The sequence below is a fragment of the Cyclospora cayetanensis genome, unplaced genomic scaffold (genome assembly GCF_002999335.1).
Source record: "Cyclospora cayetanensis isolate NF1_C8 unplaced genomic scaffold, CcayRef3 CcayRef3_contig_171, whole genome shotgun sequence".
NCBI classification, from domain to species: domain Eukaryota; phylum Apicomplexa; class Conoidasida; order Eucoccidiorida; family Eimeriidae; genus Cyclospora; species Cyclospora cayetanensis.
The window spans coordinates 21,510-32,967 of NW_020312116.1; the positions used below are offsets into that span (position 1 = coordinate 21,510).

Here is an 11,458-nt window from a genome sequence, read left to right on the forward strand (position 1 = left end):
CATAAAAAGTAGATGGTTCTGTGGCAGGAAACTTTTACAACCCCCACGCCCCCTAGGAGGCGGCGTTGGGGGTACATAGACTCAAACCGAGGCCAGTGCTCGATCACACCCCTACTCTATGTGGTTATACTACTGTTTGGCACATTTTACTGCACCAGTTGTCTTCAACAAGGACCTAAAATGACTATTTACCAATTTTTAAATCTTTTTGTCTGTATTATTCACTGAGGAACAGCGTCAGCTCGCCAAAGTGAAACTCAATGCTCTCAGTGTGCGCTTGACGCTATGTGCAACTAGCCGCGAATGCCTGAAGTGCTTAAAAGGTGCATCAAAGTGGACCCTAAACGCAACTCATCATTGCTTATATCGGAACCCCGCGAGATGCGGGCAGGAGAAAGAGAAACTTCTTTTGGAGGGACACACATAACTATCAATTAAACTTGCATTGAATCTGGAACTGCATATCTTCAAACGAAGGCCTTCGATGGAGCGTTACACCTACCCTATCGCCCGCCCTCACCCCACAGTGTCTGGGCATTAGGAAAGGAACAGCACTTAGAATGGAGATAGCTCAGCCCTTTGAGCACTTCTGCCTCTCATGGAAAGTCACGCAGAGTAACTTCTTGCACAAGAAGTGCGTATTTATTCTTGTAGTACACAGGAAAGCCAATTCTTCCAATAAGATAAGCCAAAACATGAATTTTCTGCTTAAAATGGCTCCAGATCAAGCACATTAACTGTAGGAGTAATAGATCTGTACCTAAGCGGGGAGGAGAAATCGGGGTAAGGAAGGTATTCGTTTCCAGGAGAAAGCAGTTCAGAACGCACATAGTAGCGTATGCTCCACGTCTAAGCGCTCATTGAAGTACCCTACCTTTCTACTTTCGCCGAAGTAGTGGTCCCCTACTTGACTGAGTTGTTCTGCCGGTAGCCATGAGGGGAGTGAAGCTGTTCCTAGAGCACTGTGCTATCTTTAGATAGCAACGTAGTCCTATAACTTTTTCGGAGTCTATTAGAGACAGTTGCATCTCGATGGCGCCTTCTACTGCTGTCTTGTCGATCTTGTAGCATCCAAGGCACGGAACCTCAGTTCATGTGATTCCCTACCTCTCATCTCTTCAACTCTCAAGAGCAGCCTCCTTAACTGGTATCCCAAAGAATTGTAAGTGCCGGTGAAGCCTTGAGTGAGTAGCTGCCCTAGTTTCATTATCTGATCTACGCTTCTGGCGGCAAAGATTTATAAGTGCTAGTTCTGGCAGTTGTCACCCTTTCGTGATTGAAATATCTGTAAATTTGGCAACCTCAATTACGCAAAATGCATAGAAAAAATGAAGAAGGGACGAAAAGGCAGAAAACGACAGTGTTCTCGCACAAGCAGAGGGTGGCGGTTTGGTCTGCTGCTACTGCAACTGCTGCATCTGCTGCTGCTAGTTTGATAGGGTGTTGTCGGTGGCAGTGTACGGGGGCCAGGATAAATGATTTTTGTGGGACTTTCTACCCCGATTCCTATCTCTGTCGCATACTTGAATCTCGGGTATATATATGTACCCACGCTTCCATCGCACAGTAGCAGCGTGGCAGTCACCAAGATCCAAAACCGCAAATTCCAAGCCCCAAATTCAAATCTCTAACCCCTGCACATTGTAGGATCTACAGGAAGCCCCAACTCCTATTTTACAGGTTTTCGCCCCTGAGTGGTACGGCAGTTCTAGGGCCTCGCAGGAGTGCAGGTCGCGTGCTGCGCAAGGGGCCCCCGTTCTTAATGTCGCAGGGGTATCTTGCCTTCATAAGGTGTCAGGGGAATAGAAGGTCTGGGCATCGCGCTCAGACGCATGAGGCCTTAGGGCCCCTTCCTCCCCACCCATAGGGCCCTACCCAGATGGATTCCGAGCAAAACAAGAACCCCGTTCCTCTGATGTGCTCCATGGAGCTCAGAACTGAATGTTCAGAGGCGGCCACTGCTCCCTCAGACTCCAGGGATGACTGTAAGACGCCAAGCGCTCCACTTGCTCCCCGCGTGACCCTTAAGCTGCTAGCTATTGCTCCTGCATGCATGCTCTACACGAGTGGGTGTAGGCAGTAACCGGCTCAGAGCTATGGCTGTCATCGTCCTTAGGGGTCAGACTGCCATTAGACGGCAGATAGATTGGAAGCGAACCACAGATCTTGCATTCGGTGCAGCCAGCGATGGGCAGAAAGCTGCGAACAAAGAACTGCAGACGAGGGGAGGGGGGAGGGTGAGACGTTGGAGTAAGTGGAAGCCCCATAGGAAGCACAGGCCTTTGCTGCTGTTGTTCTTCTTCTTGGATGCACAAGTTTTCCTGGGCCCTGTCGCGTGCCTCTTGTGTTCTCATCCGCACATCGACTTGTCCTTTTTTGCGTGTATCGACGATGCCCTTGTGCCTTGCTGCAGCGGCAGCAGCAGCCACAGAGGCCCCTGAACCTCCCGCCAACAGCTTTCCACCGGTTCGCTGTTTTTCTGAGGAGAACAGCAACAAGAACAGGGAAAGCAGCGGGGTTGCCAACGTTTGCATAGTCGGGGTACGGGAGACCCTCGCACTAGATGGGGCCCCCATTTGTCAGGCTACAGCAGCAAGCGCAGAGGGCCCCTTGAAAGGCCCTCTCCCCCCTCCTCAACGGCGCCTTCAGTCAGGCTACGTGCCTTACAATCCGTACGGTCTCTCCCGTCTCAGTCGGCAGTTGCTGGAGCTAACAGAGTTGCCCTTCATGATCTTGTGGGTGTACTTCGCCTACTTTCTGGTCATCGTTTCTCTCACTGCACACAAAGTAAAGAGCAGAGTGTGGCTCAGTGCTCTCGTCGCGGGGGCCCTCGTCGGTGTGGGCCTGAATGCAAACGCGTATAGGGCTATCATGTACCGAGGATACCCAGATGTCGGGTCAGTGAATCACTAGCTCCAGACCCTCAGACTCAGAACCCATGCAGTAATACACCGCGCTCTGAAATGCACAGACGTTGCTGAACACAACCAATGCACAACGTGGCCGACTAACCCTCAAAAACTGGAAAAATGCCTGCGCAGACGCCCCCAATCTACTCTAGTTCCAAATCTGAAACCGCACACGGCGCACCATGTATTTGCCTAAGCCATACTATAGAACAAGCGTGTGTTGAGTGAATCTTCGCCAATGAAAAGAAAAGCCGCTCCACTCATGCACCGCTCTTAGCGCCAAGGGGACGATCGCCGTGGACAGGCTCACATGCACGAGGCACTAGACACTTAAATGCAAAGAATCAGCGAGATTCCTACCCCTCGTGACCTTACGAGTACAATCTGAGTCTTCTTAAAAGTCCGGCTATGTTTGTGTGTATCAATGCTTCGCGCAGGATTATTGTTCGCTTTTTCCTTATTCCCTTCGGGGTGTCTGCACTCTCCGGATTGTCGCACTCACTGCGAGAGGACTTTCTGCTGGTCTTCCCTGTGGACCCGGTACAGCTTCTGGTGGCGATCACCGTGCCGACTGTTGTTGTATGCTCCTTGCTGCTGAGTCGGATCATTCTGCTGTACCGACTGCAGGTGCCCATCACTCTCCGCAATTTCTTCTTGAATGGTAGCATTTACTCCTAGGTATGTGTATACGTGTACTCTTTTAGGGGGGCAGAAAGCGGGCTCCTTTACATGCTTCTTCTGCTGCCCGGCTTTCAGTGCCACGGCTTTTTATATGTAGAAGACCGCGCATACAATGAGAGTGGGCCGCCGTTCATGCGCGCAGGTGGTGCCCCCGCTGTGGTGTGTCTTTTCATGATCATAAAAAGTGGTGTATATGTGTAGAGGACAATCGCCCTTCGCCGCCAGAGGAGCACGGGGTCTCGAAAAGGAAGCGAAAACGCAAGCGTGTGGGGGAGGGGAGGGGGGATGGGGCACGGTTGCACAGCAGTGCGCTGAAGCATGCATGCATGAAGACAGCTCCACTCACACCCACTGATCGCTTTGACCTGAGGAGGCTCTGGTGGGGATCTCCACTCCATGGTATCCCACGTCGCAGGGATAAACCCCCCAGTAGGGAGGGAACACAGAATCTCATGGGAAAGCCGACATAATATTGGCGGCCATCTCGACAGGCCCTCTCTTTCATTTCTTCAGTCTCGTGTGTCAGGTGCCCCAACCCGCCAGCAGTCTGCTCCTTACTTTCCAGTGCAGTGGGGAAGCCAAAATTTTCTCAGGAGACCTAAGAGGACTCCGCGGCCCTCTTTGTACTGCAAACCGCCGTACACAAGAAACACAAATGAACCACAGATATCGAAAAGGTACAGCAAGTCTTCCAGGGGGCCCCCCAATGCGGGACCCCTGTGCGAATATCACAGGTAGGGGTGTCAGGGGCCCCAACAGCAGAGACTGAGGACCGCAGTATCCTCTGAACACCACACGTGAAGGCCCTTTAATGGCACTTCAGACCGTCTACCTCTGAAGAGCCAAACGTCAGTAAGCCCCGTTCTGGAACACCAACAGAGGAAGGGTGCTTGTTTCAGGTGATTTGGGCAGTAGCCAGGACCTTAGGCTTCAAGGGATGCTGCAGTTGGTGGGCCCCCTTTTGGGCCCTTCGTATAATTCAAGTTCTTACAGGTTTTCTCTACAGGTACTGGGTGGGTCGCACGGGGTGTCCCAAGGGTATCCCTCCGTGGAACCCTATCGCTACGCTTGTGTCTTTTTTTCTGCCAGCGAAGGTAAAGATACAGCTGTCTTTGCGCTGGAGTGTACCTACTGTGTTTATAAGAACCGACTCATCTCTAGCTAGCTAGCGAAATGTTCCGAATAGGACAGGCCTGCACATAGGCAATGCATGAAGGCTAGGAGGGCATTGCCTAAGCAACTATGTAGGGCATATTTTGAAGACTGACACAGTTCGAGGGAGTAAAGCAATCCATCTTACTCCGAAAAGCAGCTGTCGCTATTGTTCGCTAGTGAATCATTCCGTTTTAGGTTTGCTAGCCCCGTACAGGAAGTGTAGCCTCAAAAAGACGATCCATGCCCTACACGTTACAGGGGACCCTTCTATACCACGAGGGGGAATCCGCCACCCCCAGGCTACGAGGCCCACTTAGGACAGTACGACACTCTCTATAGGATTTAGTGGCTGGACGATCCATACCTCGTGTGAATGAGTCCAAAGGGTTCGAGCTCTGGATAAGGTGGCAGAAAGCTTTCTGTGAGACGCCCTAGGCATCAGCTCGCACTGCGGTAACCAGTCACAGCAGCAGACAGTACTCAAAGGCACATATAGAAGGCAAAGGAGACCTATCACAGAATACTCAAGAAGCCTGAGTGCACGCATAAATCACGAGAAAACGCAACCTTGCAGATTATCATGCATTCAGAACCTAATGCCCGAAACTCTAATCCAGGGTTAAAGATTGCAAACGCCATTCTAGGGCAATTGCACAAAGATCCTGAGCTTCAAAATCTTATCGCTTTTAGAATCAAACGAAATAAAAGTCCTTCCACACCACTGTCCTTCTTCCTGTCAACCCACAGCGCTAAGGACTGCGAGGAAGGAAGGCTGGCGTGTATACAGCTACAGCATACAATAATAGCAATCGTAGGCACTTAATCGCACAGTGACATAGCGCAAAAACAACACAGTCTGGGGTCCTACCGAACGGAGCAGAGAGTATGTCTACCCTTCATCCAGGGTCTCCGCAGGGTGCCATTCGAATCCAGAGACGAAAAAAACTTAATGGACAGCTAGCCAGTGTCATTTTGAACTAGCGCTCTCATTCCCCCGCTGGTGCCCCTCAAATTCCCCAACACAAGGGGAGAGGGACAGGTTGGGCTTGCGTAGCTGCTCCCCATACGCACTCCGAGCACTCGCTGCTAGTTGCACATAGTATCTAGAGCACAAGCATATAGCAGTGCGTCGAAGCGTATCGAGTTAATAGTGCTCTGCAGTAGATAAAACACATTAGCAAGCAAACTAAGAAGACGAGTTCTTAAAACTCATAATTGCACATAACACGCGTCGTAGAAGGTACCAAAGTGAAGCAGCGGTGCCCGCTACATCTGGGGACCCGACATTTTTGGCAATGCGCGATAGTCTGACCATAGGAGCACCAATTGCTGTTACCCATCGCAGCTGGGCAAGCAGCGGCCGCGTTCGCTGTACGAGGTTGTGAGCTTCTGCCTATGTGTATGCATAGTAAAACTATGGGGCCGTTGCCCAGTGGTGGATTTGCGTGCCGACCCCGCTGCAGCGAACATCTTGCGATTTCGCTCTATATATAGTTATTCAATCAGAAGCCTTTGCTGCTGCCTCGCTTGCGTAAAGCAAGAGCCACTCTCTTGCTTGAGTATTCGGAATTTATCAGTGGTCTACAAACGACAGCTCTGGAGGCAACAGTATGGACAGCCACAGCAGCAGCGGCGGCGGGAGCAGTGGGGCGGTTTCCTTGGTGTGCTCCTCTCGTGAATTGAGAAACGTAGTAGCAGCATATTTGGAGAAGGAAGGGCCAGTACGTTTTCTGCGCCTACTGCGGCACGTAGCTTCCCAGATGCCTTCTTCACCCCGAACAAGCATGAAACTGTCGTTGAGAGGGTAGGTTGACGTAGGCTAATCTCCTCAAAGGGGCGGTGACAATAGCCACAGTTCTGAGCCGCTCATCGCTTTACGTCCCTCCAAGCCTAACCTGTACACGCGAAAGTGGCCGCTGCACTACAGGCGAGCTCCGGATTGCAACCTCTACGTCTCTTCTACCAAGCGCCACTCTCGCTAACAAGCAGCTAATGAACTGCTTCTTTTTCGACCCACCAGCGGCCGTACTGTGGAAGCAGGCATATCACCGCAAAGCTAAACTTGTCGGTCCTAGTCTATTTAGGGACCTTTGGGCTGGGAGGGGAATAGGTGTGAGGCAGAATTTGAAGGCAGTGTAGCACAAACGGAGAGCCCTCAAGGTCTGTTGTAACCTCCGCACACGCGAGCGGCCAGCGAAAATCAGGCCACACATACAGGCACCCTCAACTGCGTGTGAAACAGGAAGACCCCCCTTCTGCATGTAAGTCTTCTTTCTCCAAAAGGCCCCTTTTTCAGGATGGGGGTCCTCCGGCCCGTTGCGCCATGAGTTCATCTCGGATTTCTCTGATGCGTGCCACAATCTCTGGTTTTGAATCCGCATGCACCGCGAGGTACTTCTCTGCAGCCATCCACCGAGCGAACTCAGGGCTCTGTGGATCTTCAGGCCACATGGTGTAGTGGACAGCGCAGTTCTTCGCGACTGCCCACCTGACACTTCTCTGGAAGAGCTCAGGAAGAAGAGAGGCATCCCATCCTTTAAAAACAACAGAGGGGATAAGCGAGAGACGTTGCCGCTCCTGTTGCCACATGCGTAGCTGGATCGCCACGTTTTCGGGGATGATGGGCTTGTTGTGCTTCGCTTTTTTTTCCAGCGCCACCGCATGCGCATGGGCTTCTAGGAAGCCAATGATCTGCTCTGCACTGATTCCAGCCTTGAGAGCTCCTAACACGGAGGCCCTCGTCAACAGTCCCACTACCAGGTTCGGCAGGCGGGCGGTAAGCTCGCACAAATGCGACAATACAGATACATGCAAAGGCGATGCGGTGTACATGTAGACTTTGAAGTTTGTTTCCACTAGGATGGCTGGCTGTAGCCCCAAAGATCCAAAGGCAGAAATGGAGGGTGTCAAGCGAGCAGCACCCTCCAGTGATACATCACTCACCCTGAAAGTGAATCCACAAAAAAGTCGCAAAGCACACGCATGCTGATGTTGTTGTCGTTGCCGAACGTTCAATACCCAGGCGGCCATATCCGTCGCACCCCAGCAGCAGCAGCAATCGCCAAGGAGAGCAAAGGCAACAGCTCGCTAGAAACACCGCTGGCGGGGAAGTTGACAGCAGCGCGCGCAGGAAGGTTGCATTCAGCATCAAGCTCGAGGGATGCGTGTGCCTACTTGCTCTCCGATGCGAGCCACGGATGAAAGGGCCCTTCTAAAACAGAAGAGGCTGCGGAGCGTGGGTTCCCCTGCTGGCTACCCATAGGCTTGTCTTCTGTTTCACGAGGAGTACCCACCCTCGTTCTCCTGGACTGGAAGCCCCCGTGGTGAACTAGGGCATCATGCTGATTATGATCATCCTTCCGAATAAGAAGTGCATACGGAGCTGCAAAAGCGTATAAGGCACCCTCCGGCAAGGGGCTGGTCTTCTGCTGCTGTACAGACACCTTATTCTTGCCTTTTTCCTTCCCGGAGGTTCCTGCGGCTCCCGAGGCGCGGAGGGCCCCCGGAGGGGCCCAGGCAATGCCCAAGTCAATGCAGAGACTCATCAGACGGCGTTGAGGCGGTGTGATGTGGGCAAGCGAAAAAGGCTGCCCAATGCAGCTCTCCGCCATCGCCGTCAGCAGCAACAAGGTTTCTTCCATCTGAGCGGAGACACCGGGAGGGAAAAAGCAGCAAAGAAAAGGCCATGAAACGCGGCAAGTTAGGGCAGAGCCTTACCCAAGAGCAGCAGCAAACAGAGTAGAACCTCCCAGTTTTCCCGTAGGGGCGTTTGTTCAAAGACTCCACCAAGCACCCATAGAGGGTCCAGCTGCCACCAGCGGGAAAAACGAAAGAGCGACGCACGTCTTGCTGTGTAGCCTCCAGGAGAGCTGCAGATGCTCCTGCAGGAGATTCCACCTCCCCCTCTGCGCCTGTTCCCGGCCTGCTGCTATTCGCGCTGCTGCTGCTGCTGCTGTGTGCCCTCTTAGAACTCCTTTTGCTGCTGCTGCTGCCGACACTGCTCCGTAGAGCTGCTTCATGGGCAGCGTTACTGAGCAGGCCCCCATCAATGAGATAAAGAAACTCGTGCAACAGAGAGCACAGCTGGGCCCTTAAATCCTTTAACAACCAGGAAAACGCTTCTCGTGCCATTACGTAGTCGGGGCCTCCCGTTCCGCTGCTGCTGCTGCTGCTGCTGCTGCTGCTGCTGCTGCTGCTGCTCGTGGTGGTATTCCCCGGGGTACCTGGGAAGTACTGCTGCTGCTGCTGCAGTTGTTGCTGCAGTTGTTGCTGCTGCTGCATCGAACTCTTGGAGGTGCTCTCTCGACACAGCAGCCGCTTGCGACGGAGGATCTGAAGGGCGTGAAACATCCCCAAACGAAACGCTCGTCATCGCTTCCTTTGAACGATCACGTTGCCACAGAACCTGCTACGCGACACGGAAGGAGGGATCTCGGGAAAAGCAATCACCGATCGAGGACTTACTGCCAGGAGATCTGGGGAGGGTCCATCCGGGTTGTTGCGCCCCTGCGAACCTCTTTCCGAGGCTCTAACAACGAATTGCAGCAGCCGTTCCCACTGTCTCTGACTGTGCAGCAGCAGCACCTGTTTGGAGGGGAACGCCTCCCTACGGGGGAGCACAAGGAAGGGCAGGGGGGCCCTTGGAGGCCCTTCCAGGAGGAGTTGCAGGAGTGTTTTCCGAAATGCAGGGGTCAGTGCATACTGCGTGAGCCGCTGCTGCTGCTTTGTGGTGGAGCTGGCCGTGCTGCTGAGGGCTTGCGGCTTAAGTGCCCCTCGCGCAGCTGGCTTACCGTCCCCAGCTGCATCTGCAGGAGTACTTCCAGCCTCAGAAGCCGTTAACGGGATCGGGGGAGGTGCTGGCTCGATAGCTCGAATGAATCGCGCAGCAGTGAGGCGCTGTAATGCCCTCCTGAGCTCAGCAACGCTGCTAGGGGAGACCCACAGGCGCATGGCTCTCTCGGAGACAGACTGCTGCAGAGGCAGCAGCCGCAGCAACACGTGCCTATCGAAGACGCTGAGGGTGCGAAAGCAGCAGCAGCATCCCAGGGGAGACGCCAGGAGTGACTGCGGCACGGGAGAGGGTAGGGACAAGATGTATGAGAACAGCTCATTTCCGCTGCAAAGAAAGAAGCGACACATAAAAGAAGCGAACAGATGGGATACACATAGATACATACCCGAGTAGTCGAGGCGTGCAGCAGCAGAAGCAGCAGAATAGCAGCCAAGGCAGCAAGTGGAGGGGTGGGGATGAGAGGAGGGCTCTCCTCTGCTCGGGGGCCCCAAGCCTCGATCTTTCAGGTTCAATTTACTGCAAGCGCCACCACGCGAGCCTCTGGAGTAAACCCCTCGAAGCCGCTCCTCTTACCTGCATTCAGCGGCAGAGCGAAGGGCTGTAGGGGGAGGTCGCTCTACAGCAGATAGACGAGGAGCTGCAGGGGCACCTGCAGCTTTGCGGGGGGCCTCCCCCGCGGCAGGTGGGCCCCCGTTTCCTCGCCAAGGAGGCCCCGGAGAGCTCTGCGTGGCGCCTGTACCCATTGCATTCATGTCGGAAGGGCCCCTCATCCGTAGATGGCGAAAGAGGAATGCACGGGCACGGAGGGGGGTGCTAGGGGCCTGGGGGCCCCTAGGGACCCCCCTTGGCTGCCGAAGGGAATTAAAGCCCTTAAATTCAAGCACAGGCACGGAAATGCTACGCAGGCATTGGAAGAGATCCTAGGAGAGCGCCGTATAAACACCGGAGAGGGGGTGCTGTACACGAGGTGTTGCACCAAGTCCGTCTGGCCGAGAGAAAACGGCTACCAAATAGGGCGAACTGCAGCTATGAGCGAGCCTAAAAAGCCTTTCCTCAGCTGAAAAGCAGTAGTATGTAGTCAAAGACTTTGCATCTAGCGGCGCAGGGGACGCAGCAAGCAGCAGAAGACCCCTGCGTGGGGCCCCCCACTACCTACTGCCGTTGGGGCAGCCCGCATTCAGAGAGGGGGCCCCCGACGGGGGCCCCTGCATACATGCTTTGCCTCCAATGCCGCTTTGCTTGCTTTTCCCCTCGCGCTGCTTGTATATGCACTGTATCTTTCAGGAAGGTTTGCCTCTACTCAGCTGCTCATGCATATCGAATCTCCCGCCGCCCTTCCAGCGGGCCCGAAGCCTGTTCCGTAAAAGGCGACGGCTTTAACAGCTTTACAGCTTCCTTCGGTAGCCAGCGAGAAGTCAAAATCAAATTCCTTGTCTTCAGTTTATTGCAGGAGGCGGTATTTGAAGCCGTGCGTGAGAAACCCAGGGATCTCCGTGGCTGCACGGGGAGCCCAAAGGGTAAGGCCCTAAGGCCTCATCCGCCCCTTCACTCTCTCTCCCCTTGGTGCGGCAGCAGTTTTGTTTGTGCTGCTCCTGCTGGATCTTGGAGGCTTTATGGGGCCTAAGAAGATGCGCAGCGTGGGGTAAAAGTTCCCCCGAAGCTCGCCATCCTTCCCATCCCCTATTTTGGGGGTGCCATAGGACCTTTTGAACCCGCTCACAGGGGGCTCCGTGCGCGTGTTTCGACGATGGCACTCCATTCCACAGAAATGGAAGTCGATGTGGAGGACGCCTGCGCGGATGAGGCCTCTGTGAACTCAGTCGAGGCTCCAAATCTTCAGGGAATCGCCCCAGGGGGCACAAGCTCCGAAGATTTCGAGGGTTACACCACTCTTGACCAACCTGCAGCGCAGTCCGAGGCC

General features: G+C 53.9%; 2 protein-coding genes across 2 annotated transcripts; one reads left to right on the forward strand and one right to left on the reverse strand.

Annotated features, from left to right (window-relative positions):
* Positions 1 to 1,315: 1,315 nt before the first annotated feature.
* Positions 1,316 to 3,587, forward strand: LOC34621756. Its single transcript, XM_026337247.1, has 5 exons — positions 1,316 to 1,534; positions 1,648 to 1,773; positions 1,868 to 1,985; positions 2,414 to 2,897; positions 3,347 to 3,587. The coding sequence occupies exons 1-5, from the start codon at positions 1,316 to 1,318 to the stop codon at positions 3,585 to 3,587; spliced, it is 1,188 nt and encodes a 395-aa protein (XP_026193032.1).
* Positions 3,588 to 7,037: 3,450 nt separating this feature from the next.
* On the reverse strand, positions 7,038 to 9,854 carry LOC34621755. The gene is made up of 4 exons (XM_026337248.1): positions 9,210 to 9,854; positions 8,589 to 9,077; positions 7,920 to 8,386; positions 7,038 to 7,689 (listed from the first exon to the last, which is right to left on the reverse strand). The coding sequence occupies exons 1-4, from the start codon at positions 9,693 to 9,695 to the stop codon at positions 7,038 to 7,040; spliced, it is 2,094 nt and encodes a 697-aa protein (XP_026193033.1). The 5' UTR covers positions 9,696 to 9,854.
* Positions 9,855 to 11,458: the final 1,604 nt, after the last annotated feature.

Bases quoted from the DNA above. Each gene is read 5' to 3' on its own strand.
- LOC34621755 (XM_026337248.1), bottom strand. From the start codon at position 9,695: ATGCGCCTGTGGGTCTCCCCTAGCAGCGTTGCTGAGCTCAGGAGGGCA. The intron at 9,078-9,209 runs GTAAGTCCTCGA...CACGCCCTTCAG, and splicing joins CCTCCCCAGATCTCCTGGCA to ATCCTCCGTCGCAAGCGGCT. The intron at 8,387-8,588 runs GTGCGTCGCTCT...GTCTCCGCTCAG, and splicing joins TGGAGGCTACACAGCAAGAC to ATGGAAGAAACCTTGTTGCT.
- LOC34621756 (XM_026337247.1), top strand. From the start codon at position 1,316: ATGCATAGAAAAAATGAAGAAGGGACGAAAAGGCAGAAAACGACAGTG. The intron at 1,774-1,867 runs GTATCTTGCCTT...CCCCACCCATAG, and splicing joins CCGTTCTTAATGTCGCAGGG to GGCCCTACCCAGATGGATTC. The intron at 1,986-2,413 runs GTAAGACGCCAA...GCCTTGCTGCAG, and splicing joins CTCAGACTCCAGGGATGACT to CGGCAGCAGCAGCCACAGAG.